This window comes from Oryza glaberrima, chromosome 6, assembly GCF_000147395.1.
Source record: "Oryza glaberrima chromosome 6, OglaRS2, whole genome shotgun sequence".
Taxonomy (NCBI): domain Eukaryota; kingdom Viridiplantae; phylum Streptophyta; class Magnoliopsida; order Poales; family Poaceae; genus Oryza; species Oryza glaberrima.
The window spans coordinates 12,408,625-12,433,838 of NC_068331.1; the positions used below are offsets into that span (position 1 = coordinate 12,408,625).

General features: G+C 41.5%; 1 protein-coding gene across 1 annotated transcript; it reads right to left on the reverse strand.

Moving 5' to 3' along the window:
- Positions 1-234: 234 nt before the first annotated feature.
- LOC127775868 (uncharacterized) lies at positions 235-4,291 on the reverse strand. Its single transcript, XM_052302179.1, has 3 exons — positions 4,171-4,291; positions 600-1,461; positions 235-501 (listed from the first exon to the last, which is right to left on the reverse strand). The coding sequence occupies exons 1-2, from the start codon at positions 4,184-4,186 to the stop codon at positions 758-760; spliced, it is 720 nt and encodes a 239-aa protein (XP_052158139.1). The 5' UTR covers positions 4,187-4,291; the 3' UTR covers positions 235-501; positions 600-757.
- Positions 4,292-25,214: the final 20,923 nt, after the last annotated feature.

The following is a 25,214-nucleotide window of genomic DNA, read 5'->3' on the forward strand; positions in this document are numbered from 1 at the left end:
TAATTTATTGGCTAAAATCTTAACTTAGTGAATCTTCCCTTAAAGCTTAAATAACATCACTAAAATCAATCCAAGGGAAAGAATATCTCCAACTTATGAGACGTTCTAACCTCCCCTAGAAATGTGACATCAATTACAATGTCACAATTTCAATGACGTCTCATCTTTTGTCATTACAGGCAATTATTATAATAGTCACATGATCATCCAAAAGAACAAATATGGTTGTCGTGCACAAGGACAAGACCAATCACTTTATTATCACACTTAATATATCATGTTCTATTTGGAAAAATAACGGACATGACCCGTTTCTCACATGACTTTAAATAATTAAACTAGTAAAGTTTCTCTTAATAGAGTGAACAAATGAGACATTATTGCAACTGCTGGAGAAACTAAGTGTGAGGTCTCCAACAACCCTTCACTTTCATCTTCACTCCATTAGTTACTCTAAGTGTTCACTCCCCTCTTTGCTACCGTTTGGACGGTGCGAGTTTCCTGTAATGAGTTAGAAACATGCACAGCGGCATTGAGTCAAACTCACTAAGTATTAAGGGAAAATTCATCACAAGGGATTTATTTAATTTCATTTATACCTTTCTTGACTAACCACGCTGTGAAGCGTGTGCAATTTCTCTGCCAATGTCCATATGACGCACAGAAGTGGCAGTAGGGACTTGTACTTAAAGGAACAGCTGAAGTGGAGGCCTTGATCCCTTCTTGCTTCTGCTCACCCTCTGGCTCGCTATTCTTATTAGAGGATTCCCCTTGATAGACCTTTTTTGCCTTTATCAAAGGCATTAGTGAGGTTGAGCCAGTCTTTAATCTTCTGCTTTTCAGCTTTCTGGCGCTCTTCCTCTTCCACGGAGTGTAAGATCAATTCTTGTATGGTCCACTCCTCTTTCTGAGTGTTATATTTTATTTTGAATGGATCATAGTTAGGACCAAGAGATCTCATGATGATGTGCACTAAAAATCCATCAGATATTTTCATATCCATGGATCTGAGTTGATTTGCCATATGAGTCATCTCAAGGATGTGCTTCCTTATACCACTTTTGCCATCGTAATGACTAGTGATCATCTCATTTACAAGCATATTGGCATAAGTCTCAGGTGCAAATTCAAAACTTTCTTCAATGTTTGCCAGATACGTCTTAATGTCATTAGAGTCAATGATTCCTCCAATAACTTCTGGAGAGATGGCACCCTTGACATAAATTAAGCACATTCTGTTGGACTTCTCCCAGTTGACTAACTTCTTATTGTAGGCCCATATGAGATTATCATATTCTTCCCCAATTATATTGAGTTCTTCAGCCGGTTGAGGTTCCTCGGGAGGATCCTCTCTTATGGCTAAGTCATAATCCAACATGGCTAAGCTAATAGGCACATTATTTCTCCATTCAACGTAATTTGATCCATCAAGAAGCTGAATAGCCTTAAGCTGTCCTAATGCTGAAAAATTAATTATTAATTAAACATTAGTAATGCATGCAATTAATTTCCATTGGCTTAATTAATCACATACAAATGAATCTTAATTTTCATAATCAAACACCATAGGGTAGAAAGGATTATGAAATGGCAGAGAATAATGAATTACTGAAAATCAATATCCTAAATCAAATTACCAAAAGTAGGTAAATATGATATAGGGCATAATGCCATTAGTAAATGACATGAAATTAAAATCTTTAGCCATATCACCGTTGGGCAGAAATGGTAAAGGAATTAAGCTTAGTAAAAAATTAGAGATCATTGATCATATCACCGTAAGGCACGAGTGACAGAGGAATTAATGCACTAATGGCATAAGTAAAATTCTAAGTCATATCACCGTAAAGGCCAAAATGACAAAGAAAATGAAAATAATGATTGACGATACTTAGATGTTTCCTTAATTACATCACCGTTGGGCAGAAATAATTAAGGAAATAATAATCTTAATGAAATCATCTTTCTTTCTAGACAAACTTCCTGTTGGTTCCATTAATCTAGAATTAAATTACCTAGTATTGCAACTGATCTTAAATAATAAGCATTGCCAATTGCATAAAGTTAATTTACATTGGCTTCATATGCAAAATAAACTTAGAATTTCATAGTCAAAGCACCATTGGTCATAAATAATTATGAATAATCTTAAAATTAATTCCTCAATTATATCACCGTTTGGTAGAAAATAACTAAGGAATAAAAAACTATAATTGACACGCAATTATAATAAAGTGGGTTGAATATAACTTCACATCTTAATGCTTTCTAGTCGAATTTCTCGTTGGTTCCATTCGACTATAAATAATTAATATACTAAGGAAATGACCATCATAATGATGTTGACATGAAATCATAAATACTTTCTAGTTAAATTTCCATTCAACTAGAAATAAATTAAGTGGCTTAAGGAAATAATAATCTTAATAAATATTGACATGAAATTATATTAACGTTGGTCAAATATAATATCATATCATTAATTTCTTTCTAGCCAAATTTCCCGTTGGTTCCATTTAGCTAGAAATAATTTTCTAAGTGATCAAATAATTGACCATAATTTTCCAGAAATTTTAAAATAGCTAAGAAAGCTCATAAATGAATTTCTGGAAATAAATAAAACATTAAATGGTGGGCTTAAATATAATAATGCGGCCCATCACTTCCTAAGCCGGCCCATAAAAAACGGGCTAAATAAATTCTGAGAAAATTAAGTTCACAGGCTCAATAATAAATTAAAATAAAAGGCCCACTCTTATTGAAAGGCCGGTCCATTTTTATGTGCGCGCGCGGCGCTTAGGCGTACGTGGCCCAGATCGGCGCGGCCCATGATGGCGACGGCCCGACGCAGGGCCGATCTCAGCCATCCGATCTGATAGACGGTTTGGATTGGTCCCGCGCCGATCAAACAGCTAGGCGGCGTGGGGGGAAAGGGTTTTGAAACCCTAACCCTAATCTCTTCCCTCTCTTCGACGACTCTCTCACCCGGGCGAGTGAGCGAGCAGCGGCGATGGCGACGGCGGTCCGGCGAGGCGGTACGCGCGTGCGGCGGCGAGCACCGCAGCGTCTCCATCTCGGCCGGCTGGGGGGCGCGCTCGAGGGCGGCGCCAGGCCGTGTGCCACGGCGTCGGCGGTCCGGCGAGGCGGTACGCAGGCGACGGCGAACGTCGACGCGGCCAGAGCTCGTCGGCGCACGGGGGGGGGGGGGGGCCCGAAGGCAGCCGCCAAGCTGGCGCTTCCCGTCCCCGGCGAGGGACGGTGGAGGTACACTCCAAGACGGCGCGCGTACGGGAAGACCGACGCGGCCGCAAGGATGTGAAGTGGCGGCGACGCTGCTTCCGGTTTAGGGGGCTTCAAAATCCGGCAAGTCACCGAACCCGAGCCTAATTTTCTTCTTGGATTTAATTCGGACTTTGTGACTTAGGGTTCTTAGAACCGAAATTAGGGTTCTTCGAATTTTGGGGATTTCTTCGAATTAGGATTTCTGAGGTGTGGATTTTGGGAATTTCAATCTTGTTTATCCCAAACTCCTCTTTTCTGAGCTAAATAGTTGGGGAAAAATTTGGGAGTTTCAATCTAGTTTATCCCGTCTTCCCAATTTTCTTCTTAATCCACTGCTAGCCGAAGCTTATTCATGATGAAAAACTTAATCATGCAAGAACAGTAGATTAATTAACCTTGCAATAGGCCGAGTAGATTAAAATAGTTAATTGGGGATTTTCGTTCTGACTTGACCGATCCTCCCCTCTAATATCTGGCCGAAACCATAGCTTCGGTCTGGGAATTCTTAGTGTGAGAATTTGGGAATTTCAATCTCGTTTATCCCAATCCTCATTCTTCTCTTAATTCTACTGCTAAGCAACGAAATTAAATTCTTCAATAACTTTGCTTCTTCTACTGTTGGTCGAGACCAATCAGTATAACATGGCTTAATATGCAACCAAGACTTAAAGAAATTAATCTAATCTAATTCAAAATTGTTCATGCCGAATCAATCTTGAACTTTTTAAGGATGGCTTCTAATCACAGGGATGATGTGATTATTAGGGATTGAGTGGACTAAAGATCAGCTCTGATACCACAATATTGGAGTTCTAATTACAGGATCTTAGGCTTTAGTCTACAAACAATCACCTCTTACTTATGCGGAAAAATAATTGATGTACTGACCTGTGTTTGAAGCCATTGCTGTTCTTCTTTCTTCTTCTAGAGATGCCTCATGAACCCCTTCCAGTGTCTAGATCGATCGGGCGATTAATTTAGGGTTTGAGATTAGAGAGAGAGAGTTCGGTCGTCATCTGCCTCCTTCCTTCTCTTTCTTTATATAGGCGACACTGGTGGGGCTCGGGGGTTATCTCAAATAGTTTAGAATTCGTTTTCTGTACCGATCACACAAAAAAACGAATTTATCTTTTAGTTTGTTTCTTGTTAGGATAAGGAAACCGGTGGTTTAGATCCCCTCCTAACCCTTATCGACACAAGTCGATAAAATCAACCAACAGTGTTATATCAGTACAAGAGTAGGTTTTTATAAGACGAAGTATACCTCTATATATTCTCTCCCCTCAGAAAAATATGTTTAAGAGAAACTTTCTTCAGCATTGTTGGGACCACTTGTTCCAAGCTACCTGTTCTGTTTATCTCCCAAATATTTTAATTTATAACTGATAAAATAGATAATCCTCGACCCTACGGCGATAGCTCTTTTTTTTTTTCCAGAGACAACAATCCAGCAATTTAGCTAGAAGTCCTGGGAAAAGAACAAACAGACATGTATTTTGGCTGAGCTTTCCGTTTGGAATTTTCCGTCGTTGCGTTAGCTTCTTGATAGCGAGTTGTCTACTCTGGGCCGTTCTTTCACATGGCTCACTTTTATATATATGGACGGCCAGTTATTTTCCCTACAAGAAAAGGAAAAGAAAAAGAAAAATTTCAATGGCACATAACATCACGCAAACATTGCGTAACCGGCGCAACTAAATTCAAGATTTGCAGAGTGGGACGTGCCTGTCACACTACGCTAAACTATCTATACATAATACACTACATCAGCCAGCCATGAACAGAGCCGTGAGGTGACCATCGCCGTCCAGAAATCCTCACGTTTCTGGTGGTAATTGAGATGCAAAAAAAATATCTCAGGTTCTCAGTACAAAAGTCCTTGTCTTTTGCATGCATGTTCCATGCATCTTCTTCAGTTAGGAGATTTTGTTTAGGTTTTATTTCCCCTATCTTCAGTGCTAACTGAAATTAAGGTCTTCTTACTGAGCTCACTCAGCCTGAACCCACTACAAAAGTGACGATATCATATACTTTGGTCGATTACATTAGCCTTCAACTAGTATTCGTCGAGAACTAATAGGACGACTTGTCGACTTGGAGTCGAAGGTTAACTGTAGGCTTGCTCATGGTTGATCTTCGATGTGCCTCGTGGCTATCGCTTAATATCTGATGCCCTCCCCTCTTGCGGGATGTTGTATTTATACAGTTAGGCAACATGTTCTCCAAGTAGAAATTAGTGAGTCTATGTGGGATACGGGAAGATAAATCCTTGTAGTATCCGGGTCGGAGTCCAACAACTTTACTTACAGGGAATGGAGTTTGCATCTTTAATTATATGCACTATGCCATATTTGAGTACACCTTTCCATATAAAACTAGGTATACAGTATTATCGGCAGCCACAAATCTAAGTATAGAAGGTATAGCTAGAGTGCCCAGAAGGCTTGGTGATGTTATATGCACTAGATATTGTATGGTTGTCATGCCCTGAAGTTTCCCCTCTCTTACTTTAAAACTTGTTTAATAAATCGCCTGAAGAAATTGTTTAAATTAAATTAACCTAGAGCTAATCTCTATTTAATAAATGCAATTCATAATTGGAATCGGTGTGGTGGAATTTTCTTGAGTTCCCCATGCTCTAATGCATTACAGGATTTTTAGTGGAATTTTCAGAGCCCTATAAATAATTTTAACCAAAGAAAATCGATTAACCGCAATATATAAATCCCAGGAAATCAATTTCCTTTTTTCTTCTTTTTCATTTCCTCCTTTTTCCCTCTTCTTGGGCCGTCGGCCCACTTTGCTCCCGCGCAGCCCTCTCGGCTGGGCCGACCCGCCCCCTCCCTTCTCTCTCCGGGTCACCGACAGGTGGCCCACCTGTCAGCTCCGTCTTCCTCCTCTAGCCGGCGGCAGCCACCGTTGCCGCCTTTCCCGCTCCTCCCGCGCCCGCACCCACGTCGCCGCTCATGCCCCCGCCTTCCCGCCCCACGCGCGCGCCCGTGAGGGGCGAGATTCAATTTGAATCCCCCTCTCTCTCCCCCAACCTCCCCCACGTCATCGGCGGTAAAATAGGCCGCCTCCCCCTCGCCTATAAAAACACTTCCCCGATCCTCCTCCATCCTTTTCCCCACTCGCGCGCACCGTCCCATGCTCTCTACCGATGTTGACAGTCGTTATCGACCAATTTCGACCGTCAATATTACCTAATTAATTAATGAAGACTAGCTATGCTTGCAATGCATCATTTTCAAATAAAATATCTACTTCTACTATATACTATGATACTAACATCTATGCAGGAGAAGCATATATAAATGGAGGAGAATCGACAGCAAAACACTTGAATGATCTATCAGACACTACCGAGAATTAGACATGGATAGATGGGCTGAAGCCACTGAATTGACACGAGTAAATAAGCCCAAAATTCATACTTCTGAAATGAGGAACAGAAGAGGAGAAAGCCTGCTGAAAATGGGCCGGTTTGAGCTAGCCTATGGTTCGGCCGAACCCTCCTCAGCGCCGATGGATGTGGGGTTTCGGGTAGACGGCTCAAATGGATTCCCAATGATGGTTGGAGGGTATTACCGACCTTTCCAACTTTCATAACCGTCATACTCAGCCTATAAAAGGAGCTCTCCTCACTCCCTACAACACACACTCACTCAAGAAGAAGAGCTCTCTCCCTCTCACAAGTTTAGTTGTACACTAGTGCTAGTGGAGTAGGAATTAGAATAACAATCTTGGTCCTCGAGTCTTCAGGAGAATTCGGGTATGGCTATAGTAGCTTTTTTCTCTTCTTTTGTAAGGCTTATTGAGTTAATAGAATATTCTTCTTTATATATCTTCAGTATTTTATTCCATTTATATTGTCTGAGTACCGATTTTACTTTATACTTGTGCCGATATAGTTGTGTAACTAGCTTACCAGAGAGGTGTAATGGTGTGAGTTTAATGTCCAAGTATTCGGTTACTCTATGTCGGATGCATGGATGTAGAGTAGAATTTAATAATGTAGACTTGGTGTCTAGATTATTAAGTATCATTAATTGGGGTTATATGTTGCGGATACGTCGGGGTGGGCCGCTGATGGTGATAGCTCAGTACGGGTATTCCTCCGCGCGTGTATATAATCCTAAGTGCAATTTCCTGGGGAGGGTACTCTTCCGTATTTAGCCCCGGTTGGATGGCCATGACAGGTTGTCGTAAGGAACTCGGCAACCAGGGGTGGTATCTCGAAACAGAGGACACTAGGTATGGGGTATTGGTTACATGACTGTATATTAGCTAGTATAGACTAAAGATGTATGTATACTAGAAGTACAGAAATCATACTTTTCTTATTCTTTCACCACTTAGCCTAGACTATATTTTAGTGAGATTATCTTAGGTCTTTCTTCTGTGTGTCACTCTAACTAAATTAACCCTTGCATAGACTTTGATGTATACAAGTGATATATAAACTATTAGTATAGTACTCTCTTATCATATCTTCCCTTGGGATAAAATAAATACGATACCTTGGAATACTCCCAGGAGAAATGCTACAATGGTATATCCGTGTGCTTGCGGATCACATCTGTAACCATAATATACCAGGATTATTTCTAGTGCTATTACTGTGAATTATATTTCCAGTAGTGTCGCTAAGAAATACCAACAACCGCCGCCGCGCCGCTCCCCCCGAGCTCCGCAGCCGCCGCTGGACTCCGGCCGCGTGCCATTGTTGCTAGAGCCGCCGTCACGCCGTGCATTCACCGCCGTTATCTCCGCCGCCGCGTGAGCCATCTCGGCCACCGCCTCGTGTTGTCGGACTCCCACTGGAGCCTTGGTGCCGTCCGTCCCTAGCCGCCTGATCTACTCCTCGGCAGATCGTGGCCGTCCATCCGTGGCCCGCGTGGCCGGCCGCGTGGTGCCACGTCGGTGCCACGTGGCACACCACCCTCGGTCCAATGAAGTTGGTCCACTATGGACCGACTCCCCCTTGATCCGCTGACATGTGGGGCCCGCTTGCCGGCGCCGCCCCTCCCCTTGGTGACGTCATCCCTGGGTTATATTGTGCAATAAATCATTAAGGCTTTTCTTTTTTATAGTGAAAACCTAGAGAATCTTCTAAAATTTATAGAAAATTCATCCGAGCTCCGTTTAAGTCCATTCAAGTCTTAGTAAATTCATAAAAATCCCTAAAATCCATTAAAAATGGTTTTGTTTCCTGTTTCAGTAGACTTATAGCATGTTTTGCTTGTGTGCTTTGTTTGTCGCGTAGTTTTCGGTCGTATTGTCGCTCCGTGGTGCGTTGAAGATGTTGCAGAGGTCTCAACAACGCAAGAGCAAGGAAAGTCATGCATTACAATTGATCATATTGTACCCAATTTACAAATGTCCCGCTTTCTATTAAGTGTTGTATTATTTTACAATGCCATGTGGGATGCGTCCTATTACTCAGCCATTGAGAACTTGGGTATTAATCTGACTATATGTTGGTTTAGGAAATGCTTAGCCATGCTTAGATCCACTAGCTCACATAATAGGATAATTACATTATTAGACATTTAGTTTCATGACGAGCTGCGAGCTCGAGACATCTGGCCATGTTTCGTTGGTCATAATTATCCAATTAAATGCGACTGAATGGTGGGCTGTGGGTGCATGGTTTTGCTCGTCGCACCCATGGCAATTAAGGACCGGTTCACGGGAAACCCTTGAAGACTTACCGTGCTTACCATAAGCGGGAATGGGTAACTGCTTGACTTGTAGTATAACTTGACCCTTTCCTAGGCACTAGTGGCGAGGGTGGGCGTGATGGAGTTGGGTCGGCCGGGGTGTCCGGTTGTCTAGCTGCCGGATTCACCGCGGCGCACGAGGGTACTGCCCACTCTGGGTTAGGAGTGGGGGTGAAACGTTAGAGTGGTGTGGATGGTTAGGGGAGGGTTATGCGAAGGGTCTTGTCACGATTTCCCCCTTTGCAGTACCATGGTGGTACTTCGGGGCATGGCAACATATGTGGAATCGTGTCTTGTGGGTACAGTTGTACACCTCTAGCCAAAGTAAAACTATTCGAATAGCCATGCCCGCGATTATGAGCGATCAACCATATTCACCGTGATTAGTCCCATCCTTAATAATTGGTTTAATGAACTAGTGTAGTTCAGGTGGTTGGTTGGGCCTGTTGCAACATGGTGTAGCGTTGGACAGTGATGATTAATATTGCTTAATTTACCTCAACTGTTTTACTTCTTTCAACTTATGTTCTTAAATGCCTGCTTTATGCAAATGAACCTTTAGCCTCCTTTGGTTATATCTTACATCATACCTCATCTTCTGGTATGACTTGTTGAGTACAATGGATAGCAGTCTTGCTCTCTCTTCCCCACACTAGAGCTGAAGTTCTTGCCAGTTGGAGCTTTCTCGGAGAAGTTGGTTTCGTCGCTGCCGTCAAGGATGCCTGTGGAGTGGAGTCGCCCCGCTGCAGGAGTCAAGCTTTCAAGTTTAGCTCGTCTTTATCTTTTTCGCTGCATTTGTAATCTTTTATATTTTTGTAAGACGTGGATCTGTATGTCAACAATTGTCGTTTGTGTACCTTGGCTGATCCTGGACAGGGGTTTTAATGCACATTCAGCTTAGAAATTTTGGTTCGTGAATTTCTGGGCTCGACAATGGTGCCCTATCCCAAAAATTACCTTTGAATTATACTAGGTTATTTAAAAACTAAACTTTCTATATAAAAGTTTCTTTTATAAACAAATAAATCTATTTTTCAAGTTAATAGCTAATACTTAATTAATCACACGCTAATGACTCATCTCGTTTTCATGCCGGTGATAATCTTCAGCCTGCAGCACATTAAAATGGAGCCTTACTCTAACATTATTCCTTCATGATATATTATTATCATAAGTACACGGGAGCCCTCGAAACCAAAATCACATAGGTTGGAACCCCAAATTATCGTGTGATTATTTCCTGTTTGCAATTTCATATTACTTCTCATATTATACTTGTTTATTCTTCTATTGGTTGCAGGGATTATGGTTGACTAGAAACATGTTTGAGTGGATATATCAATCAGGTAAGGCGCAACATGATGTCTCATTCATTTGTAGTTTGATTGTTAACATATTCTCGACCAAATCGTAGTTATCTTTTGTCACCGAAAGATCAGGATCCCAAGACACATCCAAATCTAGATTGATGGATGGTCTACTTCGCCAAGTATTAGGAATGCTTGGTTAAAGGGGTGTTTTGCTTCATATCAGATTCACATTTTTTTAACTCCATAGAGCATCCTCTCTGCCATTGTAAACATGACAAATGTTTAAGTTAATCTCCTTACTTCTAAGCAAAACCTAATTTCCTTTGCTTGTTGCTTACAACCAAGGAATTAATATATATCTATATGCCATATCATCTGTCTATCCTTTGTAAAGTCGCTTGCCCTTGCATTACTTACAACTTGCTTCACGAAAAAATAGCAGTGTGAAAGTGCACAATAGTTTTATAGGATACGCATGAGTTTCATAGCATTCACTTTGCATGCCCAAACTGGTAAGCAAACAAATGCCACATGTCTGTATCATCTACCTTTCTCATACAAATCATTATCTTGTAGCATGGAAGAAAATTTGTTTGTTTCAAAGCACACATGCATTTTGTCATATTTCCTTTTGTGCACTTATCCAAACAAATCAAACAAAGGAACCACGTATACAAACTTTTTCATACTTATCTGAACTTATCGAACAAAGGATCCACGCAACCCTGGCTAGATGGCATATGACCTATCGATCGCGTGCGTAACAATCAGTTCACTTTGTGCATCGTCATACTTATCGGTATCCCTATAAATAGGCAGGCTATGTTGCACATAAAGAACACAATTCAATTATACAGCAAATAATTCACAATTATTAGAATTGTAGCGAAGATGTCCCATTGGGGCCATAGACCAGAAAGGGCCAAGCACCATAGAGTTCCATCTCTAATTCCGGAGGACTTCGCTGTTGTAGACTTCAAGGAGGAGACTATAGTGTCCCGTGGAGAAAACACAACGGGAAGACAACCACTTAGGGAGGAACCACAGAAGATGACACTGATGGAGGAATCACACAATATTCACAATCAGGCCAAGCATCAGTGCTCTAAGGAGCTAAGCGATGAAGAGGACTCTGAGAAGGGTGAAAGTAGTGGTCAAAAGAATGGTGATGATAAAAAGGATTCCAAAAAGCATGGTAGCAATGGTGAAAAACGAGTATGATAATTGAAGGTATATATGCAGTGAAGATGTATGGATCCTATGAAACTAGCAATAAATGGAATAAGCATGCATGGCTTGCTTAATAGTAATTATAACCATATGAGGAAATGGATATTTGAATTCCAGTAGTTATTGTAAGTATTTTTAGTTTCTTCTATGAAAGTTATGTATTATAATTTTATTAATACCTACTCCCTTCATTCCAAAATAAACCAACCTACTAAGCATGTGACACATCCTAGTACCAGGTTGGTTTATTTTGGGACGGAGGGAATACCAATCTTGCTATCTCGTCATATCATCAGTGGCTTTATTGTCTATACATTTGAGTCAAGCATAATGCTTAGCAAATGGTTAATTTGGATAATACATACATATATAGTGACTAGCATGGTGCCCGTGCGTTGCAATGGAAAAAAAAACTATGGCATGTTAACACCTTCGGAATCCCAAATCAGTGAAATCGAGTCTAATTTGATGGGTTACCAAATCGATAGGAGTTGAGTCTAATTTGATAGATTACCATGGGATTTGATGGTTTTAGTCTTATGGTTCTTCAGTTTGGGGATTAGACTTTTCGAGGCTTCCAACCTAAGATTTTATGCGACACCCTTTGAATATGCAAGTGCGTCTCATCTGGTTAGTTCTAATCAACCAAAATTATACTGCCATTGAACATACGGCTAGAATTACAGTCTAGCCAAACGATTAATCCTATATGTACATGCGGGATGAAGAAACACGTGGACGAATACAAAACTCATAATTTCAACATTCGGCAAAAGAACAACTATGAGTTAATGAAGTTAAAATATTGATCATCTAATCAATAATTTTAGTCAATATAAAATCAGATGACACATTGATCAAATCCATAAATATATATAGCAATAGAGGAAAGGAAACCAAACAAACGTGCTACAATATCAAAGCTGAATTCCTTTTTGGTGTGACGTGCACATATGCTCGGTCTCGAAGCCCGTTAGGCACAATACGTGGGCGGGCCAGACAACACTATAGGCCCAGTAGAAGGAGATGAGCAAGTTGGCTGCAGACGTGGCATTAACTCTTCGATCGCATTGCACTACTGAGATCCACCCCTCTGAATACAAAAATGCCAACACCCCTACTCCTTAACCCAAGCCTAGACCATTCCCCACCACTCTGAGTGAGCGAGCCGTGTGTCCATTCACACTGCAAGACACTCCTAAGCAATGTCTTTTGGCTCTATCTATGATTTTTATAACATACTTAGGTAAAGACTGTAATGGGCATTGGGCCGGAAGACAGAGGTCCATAGGCAGCCCATATCAATTAAGTTAGAGATAAGATTATTAGTTAGTTAGAGATAAGATAAGATAAGATTAAGTTCTTACTTAGGGGTCAAGTTGTACCATCTATATAAGGATGGTATTGTGTTTATTATCAATTAAGCAATGAATATCAATTAGTCTAATCTCTCCCTCCCAACAATGTTCTTCTCCTTAGCTTAAATCTACATCCCTTCTTTAAGAGCCGACGCCGCCCGGCTATCTTCCCGGTGGTGTTTATCCCGTCATGGCCTCGGGTCATGACAACTTGGTATCAGAGCCAGTCACCATGGCTTCCGATGCCGATAGAGTTCTCCGTATCACAGTGAGCCATCTAGTATATCCGGTGGATGAGTATCTACTTCACCAATTGTTTGATGGCTATAGAGCGGAAAGGAAGATTGAAGTACGCCAGATGGGAACACATGTGGAGGCCTCCGTTCCGTTTCATACTCGAGCAGCTACTGAGCATGCTTGGAACCTCAACGGTCGTGCCATCTATGACGGCTGTTGTTGGTTGGACATACAGTGGGAGCAGCAGTCCAACAACTCCATGACACCGGTGACATATCTCTCCACAATCATCACTGTAACACCCCAGGTAACCACGTACCTAGAGTGCCACACCAAAATACACTCAAACCACTAACTCCCAAAATTATTAGAAATTTGGGCAGAATCTCCCCTGTAAATACGGACATCCACGACAGGCAATTATAAGTTAAACTAATAACAATATCATTCCCACAATACGATCCATCCTAATAATCCATGGGGAAGAAACTATCAGAAATATAAAAGATTATTACAAGACCGAACCATGATAGAGTTTAAATATCATTATGGACCTAGGCAATATAGTTTGATAGTGTGCAGATAAATGTGTATATAAGGGTGCTACTTCCCTCCCATGCATGTCAGTCTCAATATGTACCTAAAACCAAATAAAACACAAGAGTGAGTATAAAAATACTCAGCAAGTACAATATGGAACTAGAAAACACATATACACATCATTGGCAATAAAGCATGAACAAAAGGCTTTCTTTCTTTAATAAGAAACACATTTTCAAACACCAAGTCAAAGAAGATAGTAGTTCCCATCCCGGGCAGGCATGAATTGAAATAGTAGTTTCCATCCCGGACAATAGTGAATACATCCTAGCATTTGCCGGCAAAGCCAAGTAAGCGTGATCAGCGCTTACCCACAAGAACTTGAATAAAGAACCAAATTGCACTCCCATGACTACGCATGGTACTTGAATAATTAAAACCGGAATCAAAGAACCAAATTGAAACCATATTGCACATCCATGGCAAGCAGGAAACTTAAATTATTTAAGCAGAACCAGAATCCAGAATATTAAAACAAGAATAACATCATACACATAAGATCAACTTGAAATCTAAATGGCGTGAATAATAATATGAACATAAGCAGTTACCTATCACGTAGAAATATATCAGATATAAATAGATAGAGTAAACAATCCATAAATCACACAATTAGTTCGTCATGCACTTGCCTCTAACGAAGGATTGGTATCATGCATGATCTGATGGACCACCACCTAATCACAAACAAAACCTCAGCAAACACATTCAAACATGCGTATAAAACAATGAAAAAGGTGAACCTACTGTCCCATCCCATCAAAACTCAATAACAAGGAATGCCGCTTGGACTATACACAAGACTGCTGCTTCAAACCTTTATATCTTGAAATATGAAAAAGCTATGATTGAAAATATATATATTTTGAAATTCTACAGAACAATACCTACAACTTTGATGTAGAAAGCATATTTTTATTCTGCCATAAAAATGGTCTAATTTGTGCTTGAAAGCAGGCTTCAGAATCTGTCCAGAATTTCAGACTGTCCACACTAAACAACCATAACTGGAGTTCTACTCACCCAATCAGGGTGTACTTTTCCAATATGGAAAGCTAAGAAAAACCTCTACAACTTTGTCTATAGGCGGCCTGGCTGATTCCACTGTTTAACCCCTCCAAAAACAGTTCAATCTACTACTATCCAAATTATGACACAAAAACAACAGTCATACTAAAAAAATTATATCTCCTAAACCACTTGAGATAAAATCTCATCCTTTGGTCAGAGATAGATCCAAACATTATCTACAACTTCCTAGTTATACACTTTTGCAGAAAATAACATTTAGAGCCCCGAAACATCGAAACACTGAAGCACTGCAAATCTGCCCACATGCAGAACTACAACAAACTGAACCGCAACTACCCAAACTCCTTCTCTAGCCTTCCCTAACCACGAATTAAAGCACTAAAGCCATGCTAGAACAACTGATACAACAAGGGAACAAGCCTCACCTAGGGTTTCTTTAGAGAACTTGTGAGGAGACAATAGGGGAGACTCTGGTCTAACCCCTCCTTCTACTCCTCTCCTCCTCCTCGTTCCGTTTTCTACTTTGCTTCTTGATCCAAGCTATGAAGGTGGAGATCTAGAGAGAGCAATTTGCTGTAGAGGCGAGAGATGCGAACATAGGAGGAGGGGAGGAAGGAGGCACCGGCAAGGGAGAGGGGTGGCGGCACCATGAGGGGAGGTGGGATTCGGTTCCCCTCTCTCTAGGTTTTAGGGGAGAACTAATGGGCTGGGTTTATGGGCCTTCTCATGTTGGCCTACTTCAAAAGGTATTTTCTTTTATTTATTTCTGTTAACATCTTTATTTTAAACAAGTCAACCTAAACTAAAAACCTAAACTAAAAAACTAAGTATCTTTTAATATACGGGGTATTACAATCACGGAGTGGAAGGAAGACATCAAGGAGTTGAGGGCTATCATGCAGGACTTGGCAGCCTTGCTGCAGGAGCTGGCAAAGGAGAAGGAAGAAGAGGCGGCAACGGGACTAGCCATGATGCCGACGGTTGATATGCCATCAATTCAGTTGATCCCGCCGGCAGCCTGCATGGTGGAGCACGAAGTGGCGGTGCAGCAAAAAAAACAGAGATGAGTATGACTAATACACTGCCGGCTGTGGCACCTTCACCTCGGCTCTCTCTGCGGGATGTTGGTTGCTGGAAGGAGCAGCAGGCAGCACCGCTGGCGGCGGCAGTTGGTGGAGATGCGGCGGCAGTTGGTGGGGTGGAGGGGCGGCGCATTTTGCACAACAGCGTTTGTGGCTTGGGCGAGAAAGAAATGCCCAGGTTTGCATCCTCGTCTTTTAGCGGCGCTACGGAAGGGAGAAGCCAAGGATAGGGTTTTCCCTCTGCTTCAAATGGGCCAACACAACTTTTCATTTGGGCCAATCCAGTGGAGCGGGCTCCAAGTGCCGCAGCCCATGGCTTGGCTGTTGGGTTGGCCCGGTAGACCTTTGCTGCACACTAACGGACATGTCTACCTGTGGACTTGGATTGATTGGAATGATCTTCATCTATGCGTTGGTTGACGTTAGAATTCCTACTTAGTTGCATTGGGTCCAGGCTTGTGGCACGGCATGGCCTCGTCCTTTCTTTACGAGACATAGGATGGGGGTCCACCGACTGCTAGTAGAACATATTTCTTCGTATTGGCTTTATCTTCTATTCCAATTAATCTAATAAGTCGAGATGTAAAAGGCTTATGTTATCTTAGATTGGAGTCATTTGAGTTTAGAAGTCCATGTTGCAACTCGAGGACGAGCTGCTCAAAAGGAGGGGTGTATTGTAATGGGCATTGGGCCGGAAGACAGAGGTCCATAGGCAGCCCATATCAATTAAGTTAGAGATAAGATTATTAGTTAGTTAGAGATAAGATAAGATAAGATTAAGTTCTTACTTAGGGGTCAAGTTGTACTATCTATATAAGGATGGGATTGTGTCTATTATCAATTAAGCAATGAATATCAATTAGTCTAATCTCTCCCTCCCAATAATGTTCTTCTCCTTAGCCTAAATCTACATCCCTTCTCCAGGAGCCGACGCCGCCCAGCTATCTTCCCGGCGGTGTTTATCCCGTCATGGCCTCGGGTCATGACAAAGACAAAGAGCACATGTAATAGGTGGGTAGTGATGAAAAGGCAAAATTTACCAAAATTAATCTATCACCAATAAAAGATAAGTAGTTACTAAAGATAATCTTCTTTCAATTCTATCTGTCAACGGAGCAAAATCAATGTTGTACCTAGTGGGAGACCAAGATAGGTGAAAGGCAAGGTCCCAATTGAACGTCCAAATAAACCAGCCAAGTTATGAGCTTCTTCCTCCTCCACATTTAGTGGGATCATATATGACTTGTGATGGTTAACTTTCAATCCTGTGGAAGCGTGAAAGTATTTAATAGAGTTTTCAGACAGAATAGTTCTTTTCCAAAGGCTTTTACAAATAATACAATATCATATGCATATTGTATTATTGGGAAATCATTATCAGTAGTAGGAACATCCATACTTAAAATACCTTTTTCTATAAGCTTCATTAATTAGAGATTGTAACAAGTCTGTTCCTAACACAAAGAGGACAGGTAATAAGGGATATACTTGTTGTTGGCAACTTTTTTGACAAGTCGACAACCACGATCGCAACACCTAAACGCCTTGCGGTGATATGGAGTCGCCAACCACCTCAATCTAGCCAAACGGCCAAATCAAGATGGGTTTTGAGGAAAAACAACTAAACTGGCTAGCGGAGCCGATTAAGAGATCAAAATCAGCCTCTAGGCCGATTTAGATCGATATGAGGATAACTACCCGTCTCGTGGGCAAAACGGAAGGTTTTCAGGATAAACCTACAAAGAGGTGTTGCACTCTCGCAACGGCGGCGGATGGTTTACGGCGCAAACCGACAAAGATGGACTAAAACTAGGGTAAAATAGAAAACATAGTAAAAGAACGATTCAAGTAGATTGTATTCGGGGGGTTTTACAATGAACCAGCCTTGTCCCTTAAATAGGGGTTGGTCTTGCCCTCTACAGGCCCTTCTCCACGTCCAACTCGGGATAGAAACCAAAGGAAACACGAAACCTGCCTTCCCGAGTAAGGAAACCCGAGACCCGACGAAAATAGACTAGGACTCGGACCCTGACGGTCTGACCGCCCACATACCTGCGGTCAGACCGGCCCTACTAGCCGGTCAGACCGCCCACATACCTGTGGTCTGACCGGCCCTATGAAGGAAACCCGTCACTTTTCAAACTTTGGCAATTTTCCCCTATTTCGTCCATAGGTGCCAAATTTGGGTGTAAACACATACCCCCCTACCTTTTTGGTGAACATACGTGAACCTAAAAGCATAGAACATGTTATCTCAGGGCGATAATCCAATTACCGGCCATAGGACTTCCTAAGCATCTTGCCAAATGCTCGGGAAGTATTTCTTCAAGTATTTCCCATTAATTGATCTCTGAAAACACCGTCTTGAAGTGTCTTCATCTCCCTCAAAGTCTTCAAACACTCGTCGATGACATCTTCAAAAATTGCTTCCCATCAAGGTCTTGTAATCTTCAACCGACAAATCGTCTTGCTTGAAATACCGAAGAGAGCCAAGATTTACCTCAACTGGCAAAACGACAATTTCAACAATGTTTTATTACTCGACTCGGCTTATCCATTAGCCTGAGCGTAGTAAAGAGAAGAACTCAACAACTTAATATCATAAGACTCGGCAAAACTTCTCATTTCCTTGGACATAAAGAAGCTCCTTTAACGTTTGAGGAATACCGAATCTATGAACAATATGTTTCAAAATAAAGTCAATTACCTCCGCACAAGTAATATTCTCGAGCGGCATAGATTCGGTCCACTTAGTGAAGTAATCCATTGCAACTAGCACGAACCAATGCCCTTTTGATGACGAAGGATAAATTTGACCAATGAAATCCAAAGCCCAACCTCGAAATGGCTATGATTTGATAATATGATTCAATACAGCGATAGGCGCTAATTTGAATATTGCCAATCTGTTAACAAGCTTCACTCCCTCTACAGCATTTGAAACAATCATCAATTATTTTCGGCCAATGAAACTCCACTTTCCTAAGCAACCAATTTATCTTACGGGCCGATTGATGAATTCCACAAATCCCTTCATGTACTACTCTCCTAGCAACTTTAGATTGATCATTATCTAAGTAATACTCCATCTATTTTTCGGCGATATAATATTTGAGCGCTTACCGCCGAATCTTCCGATCAACCTTAAGTGGAGGATCTTTCAAATATCTAATCAAAGGAATTCTCCAAGCTATTTCTAACTCATAGGCACAAATGTCCGAATTCACAATTAATTCGGCCTTTTAATCAATTGTAACGTGCCCCCCAACCTCCTGTCTGGGATCGGTCAGACCGGCTATGCAAAGCCGGTCAGACCGCCGGTACCATCGGTCAGACCGGCCGTGCAATGCTGGTCAGACCACCCCTGGTCTATGGTTTTGCCAATTTCGTCCAAACTTTTGAAATCAAGCATCGGCCTTTAGTATATATTTTTTCCTCACATAATAGCTAGATGCTTGGTGTATCAAATTATTGGACCAAAATTCCTTCTCTCTAGACATATGAAAAACTATAACATCCAACTAACATGTCTAGATGAATACTAATTCAAATGGCTTTTGAAACAATAATCATCATGGCATCAAAACACTTAGCCAATTGAAGTATGATCAATAATGAATCACCAAAGTCATATGCCTCACACACATGAATTCCAATAACCAAAAATGTAAGTAATCGGCTTGAGCATGTATGCAAAATATTAACAATGCCAATGTTTCTAAAGAAAACAACTCTAGAATAAATCATCACATTGATCATTGACATTAGCCGAATTACTAATAAGCAAAACTTTCATGGTGCAATAATTATAAAATCTGTATCTTATATGGTAATCCATAAAAACACATACAATTCGGCTTTAAATAAATATCAAAGACTCATGAGCCAAATCATACTTCAAACAAATTATATGCCAACGTACCAATTCCACTACTTAGAACTGGCATTTGCAACATGTATGTATAATATCAATTCGATAAGCAAAAACACACATGTGCTAGATAGTAAGCAATGTTCTAACATGGCATAGGCATATAATATGATGATGAACATAATAAACGCATACCTTGCCTTAGCATCCAACAAACGGCGGCTCAAAGATGTGGTATTGTATCCATCGCCGTTCATCCTCTCTTGGTTCCCTTATGAGCATATTAATGTCTTGCCCCCCAAGCAAAATCGGCTTTCTTGATTGCACGATTTCGAAGGCAAGATGAATACCGTACTAACATCCATAGCATCATGTGAAGGAGACTTATCTCTAATGACCGATGATTCTTCTCTCATCAAATTGGATTTATCACTACTTTGGGAAATCACCGATCTCTTAACTTTTACTTCTTTAGGTCTCCACACTCGCTTAGGTGTCGTTCGAGGCTCTAAATTATTACATGTTTTGTTCTCTATATCTTCGGCCTCTTTTTCTTTTTGACCTATGGCTCGAAGACGCTGTAGCCTCCTCTTTTGAGAGCGAGATAAGCCAGAAGGTATCCACTTCGGCTGTGGTTGTTTTCCAGGAGCTAACCAATGATTTTTCATATTTTTGGTCGAAGTGGAAGCTCCTGTGTTGCTCTCAATTTTCTCACTCTTCTCCAATGCCCCCCGTTCAGATCGGCCTCTGGGCCCGGTCAGACCGGCTGCAAGCCGTCGGTTAGACCGGCCAGGAGGGTCGGTCAGACCGGCCGTTGTCTGGCGGTTAGACCGGCCAGCTGGCTCGGTCAGACCGCCGATGTCGACAGCAATGACGCCGGCTTTAGTCTTCTCCGCTTGTATAGTTTTTGCCGCATATGTAGTAGGTACATGAACATCTTGATATTCCTCATTGATAGCAACGACCTCCGGAGCTTTGGCTTCTTTCCTTACCCACACCTTTTTCACCTTTTTGACCTTTGATCCACAGGACCAATTCTTTTGTGGTAAACGGTCTTGTCTTGAGTTAGATGAATGACTTGATGCTGACCTAGGTGATTCCTTCCACTCTTGGTAATATGGCGTAGGTGGTTGATGCATCCAAGGCATGTAATACATAAAAGGATAACCATATAGTGACATTGGATATGGATACCATGGCATCACAACCGGAGGTTTATATGGAGTTGGTATGGTTGATGGCTCCGATTGCTTTGATGTTTGACCAAATCTCTTCCTACGAGATGATCTTGGTCTTTTCGAATCACTAGTTTGGTTATCAAATCGTTGACCGGCTAATCCTTTCTTGTATTTAGCCATAAGCATCTCAAAAGTGAGCTTCGGCTTTTTAGTCTTTTGGGAACTAGATGACTCATCTTTTGTAACCTTACGATCTTCGGCCTTCGCATTTTTGATCCTATTCTTGGGCCGAGGATCCCCAATAATAACACTTTTCCCTTTCTTTTTGTCAACATCAATAGGACTAATAAGGAGAGGATTACTAACAATTCCGGTCTTAGGCATAGGTGTAACCGAAATCGTTTCACAAGTGACCGATAAATCATCAACCGGCCTTTTCTCCATCAAGCTTGCATCTTTAAAATAATCATGAAACTCATGCTCCATTTGTGACCATGTAGAAATTGAACTAGGAGCAAGTAAACTATACCATGTAGACACAAAGTTTGACAAGGAAAGAGGAAACAACTTTAACTTAAGCAAATCATCACTACCAGCCTTACCACATTGTTCAATAAATTGACCGATATGCTCCATTGTTGTTCTAGCATCCTCACCTGTGAATTTTGTGAAGTTAGGCACCTCAAATCCTTGCGGGTATGGGACCGAATCTACATGTTCAGGATATGGCCTTTGATAAGTATACATAGCTACTTTGGATTCTATTTCACCACTATCCCGCAAGACATTGTCATCATCTTTTCCAACATCCACATGACCGATTTGTGATTCAGTCTTAGGTGACAATGCTATTTCACTTTCACTTGTGATACAATCCGAACCGTCACTTAGTTCGGCTATATTTCCAATGATGTTATTCTCTAAGCTAGCAACACAATCTAAACCATTACTTGGTTCGGCTATCCCATCGTTGTCTAAACTAGTAACACAATCCGAACCGTCGCTTGGTTCGGCTATAATGGTTGTTGCATTATTATCCAAACTAGCAAGACAATCCGAACCAACTTTTGGTTCGGCTATACTCATTATGGCATCATTGCACAAATTATTAGCACAATCTGAACCATCGCTTGGTTCGGCTATACATGATATTGCATTTTCATCTAAACTAGCTTGTAAGCTATTATCATCCACTCGGCTTTCCTGAGCCAGAGCTTCATGCAACACATGATCAACATCAAGAAATATCGGGCCATTCAATTTCTCTTTAATAGAATCAAGCAATCCATCATATGCAATGTCGGTCAAATCTTTGTCAGTTATTTTCAAATTAAAACATCGGCTTTTAATATCTCTAAACCTTTCAATATAATCAGCAACAGATTCATTGTATTTATGTCTAACCGATGTTAAATCAGACAACCTAAGCTCAGTTTTATTAGTGTGAAAATAATCATGAAATTTTTGTTCTAATTGAGCCCAAGTAGAAATAGAATTTGCCGGTAAAGAAGTAAACCATGTAAAAGTAGTACCGGACAAAGATAAAGAAAACAAGCACAATTTACATGTATCCCAATTAGCCTCACCACATTGCGCTAAAAATTGATCTACATGCTCCCATGTGGTCCTACTATCCTCACCACTAAACTTGGTAAATTCAGGAATTTTATAACCACGAGGATATGGGATAATGTCATAAAAATCAGGATACGGCTTTTGATTCTCCCTAGCACGATTCCTTAGCTTTGTGAAATTCTCCATGATAGTATTTCTAAACCAATCCTCCACAGTTTCAGGCCTTGGTGGATCTGGTGGTGGAGTTGGTGGCCTAAAAGGTGGTTGTTGTGGCACAATATTGTTATATTGGCCATACCTAGTATCGGGAGGATACCCCCTATTAATATCATTGTAGGCATTAGGGATATGTGGAATAGCATGACTAACAATATTAACAAGTGATGAATAATAATTAAAATCAGTACTGCTAGTCGTGGTATGAAAACTGGAGAAACTCCCAGGGAACCGGTCTGACCGGCCCATGGCCCGATCTGACCGGTGGTCAGTGGTGCGGTCAGACAGGCCACAGGAGGCGCGATCTGGCCAGAATAGGGCACGGTCTGACCAGCTATGGTAGGCACGGTCTGACCGGCGTAGCACATGGTCTGACCGGCCATGGTGGGTACGGTCTGACCGGCAAAGGATGCGGTTAGACCGGTGTCACGACCGGTCATACTGTCAGCTCGGTTTTGCATATAGCCGATTCCTGTGTAATCGGCTGTATAATCACCCATTGACCCCCCAGCATTATAAGCATATTGTATAGGAGCAAAACTAGAAGTAGCATATGCATCTACACAATGATTATTAACGTTTTGAATAGCAAAAGACGGGTTGGGCAAATCGAGGGTTACCTCTGGTGAAATTACAACTTGAGGTAGCGGGACGTTTCCTCTCATGACGCTTTGATCGGTCCTGATGTATTGTGTAGTAATATTATTGAATCCGTTCCCGCTCGTCATAGTTGATGAAGAAATTTCTTGATTAAATCCGGCCATATAGCTCATAGCCGAAATATTTGACCGAATAAATTAATATACGGTTTTGATTTTCTTAGTAAAAACAACCGATACAAATGAATCGGCTTTGATATTTCTTTTCTTTTTCGGTCACCCTGTACAGCAAGAAGCTGAGACCGAAACTAGGTACTACCGCTTGTCTCTCGGTATGTAAATCGGCTTTGGTAGCCTGATTTTTTTTTTAGAACACGTATATTCAGCAAACCGAATTGAATCAAAATCCAAATTTTCTTGCCGTGCTGCACAGTAATACGTATACGACCAGCTGCTCCTGCTCGGCGGCTTGGATTCCGTGGCCTGCTGCTGCTCCTTTCCGTTGCCTGGTATTTTGATGGTAGATTAGATAGCTGCAACCGGCCACAGCAACGACAATAGCACGAAACAGTAAACCGGCAGTAGATGTATTTCGATTTGATAACGAATAAATTGATTCGGCGTCTCGGCAAAGGAACTAGCAATGGCAGCGGTGTAGATTTATTTCGGTTGTTTGTCCGAAACTCTCGATTTGACAATCAAATTCGGCTGTAAGAGGGCTGAATAGATCGATTCCCCAGCGGAGTCGCCAAAAATCGTGTTGGCAACTTTTTTGATAAGTCGACAAGCACGATCGTAACACCTAAACGCCTTGCGGTGATATAGAGTCGCCAACCATCTCAATCTAGCCAAACGGCCAAATCAAGATGGGTTTTGAGGAAAAACAACTAAACCGGCTAGTGGAGCCGATTTAGAGATCAAAATCAACCTCTAGGCCAATTTAGATCGATATGAGGATAACTACCCGTCTTGTGGGCAAAACGGAAGGTTTTCAGGATAAACCTACAAAGAGGTGTCACACTCTCGCAGCGGCGGCGGACGGTTTACGGCACAAACCGACAAAGATGGACTAAAACTAGGGTAAAATAGAAAACATAGTAAAAGAACGATTCAAGTAGATTGTATTCGGGGGTTTTACAATGAACCGGCCTTGTTCCTTAAATAGGGGTTGGTCTTGCCCTCTACAGGCCTTTCTCCACGTCCAACTCGGGATAGAAACCAAAGAAAACACGAAACCTGCCTTCCCGAGTAAGGAAACCTGAGACCCAACGAAAACAAACTCGGACTCAGACCCTGACGGTCTGACCGCCCACATACCTGCGGTCAGACCGGCCCTACTAGCCGGTCAGACCGCCCACATACCTGTGGTCTGACCAGCCCTATGAAGGAAACCCGTCACTTTCCAAACTTTGGCAATTTTCCCCTATTTCGTACATAGGTGTCAAATTTAGATGTAAACACTTGTCCCACTCCTCTTTTGCAAACAAAGCTCTTTCCTAGAACACCATTAAGAAAGAACATACGAAGAAGCTGAGCTGAAAATTTTCCTAATCGAAGAAACCCTCTTGTGGACCGTTGAACTTCTTCCGGCTCCATCGAGGCTCAGTGTCTTTTCGACTTCTGTTGAGAACGACTAGAGGAGAACGATGATGTTGGCAGGGAAGTCGCGGATGACAACGAGATTTCATTTAAATTGAAGTCGGGGGCTACTGTCAGGGTTACATATAAGGCATATCTCTTATATCCTACGGTTAACTAAGTATACCCGATTGGTATACCTCATATCCTACAGTATGTCTCCATATGCGATAAGGAAATATATAAAATATTATGGATAATATCTCTACGAGCTAGTGATTATCCGAGTCCTATTCGGAAAGGATAAGGACAATTCCATATCGTGCGGGGTTTGTTATCTCAA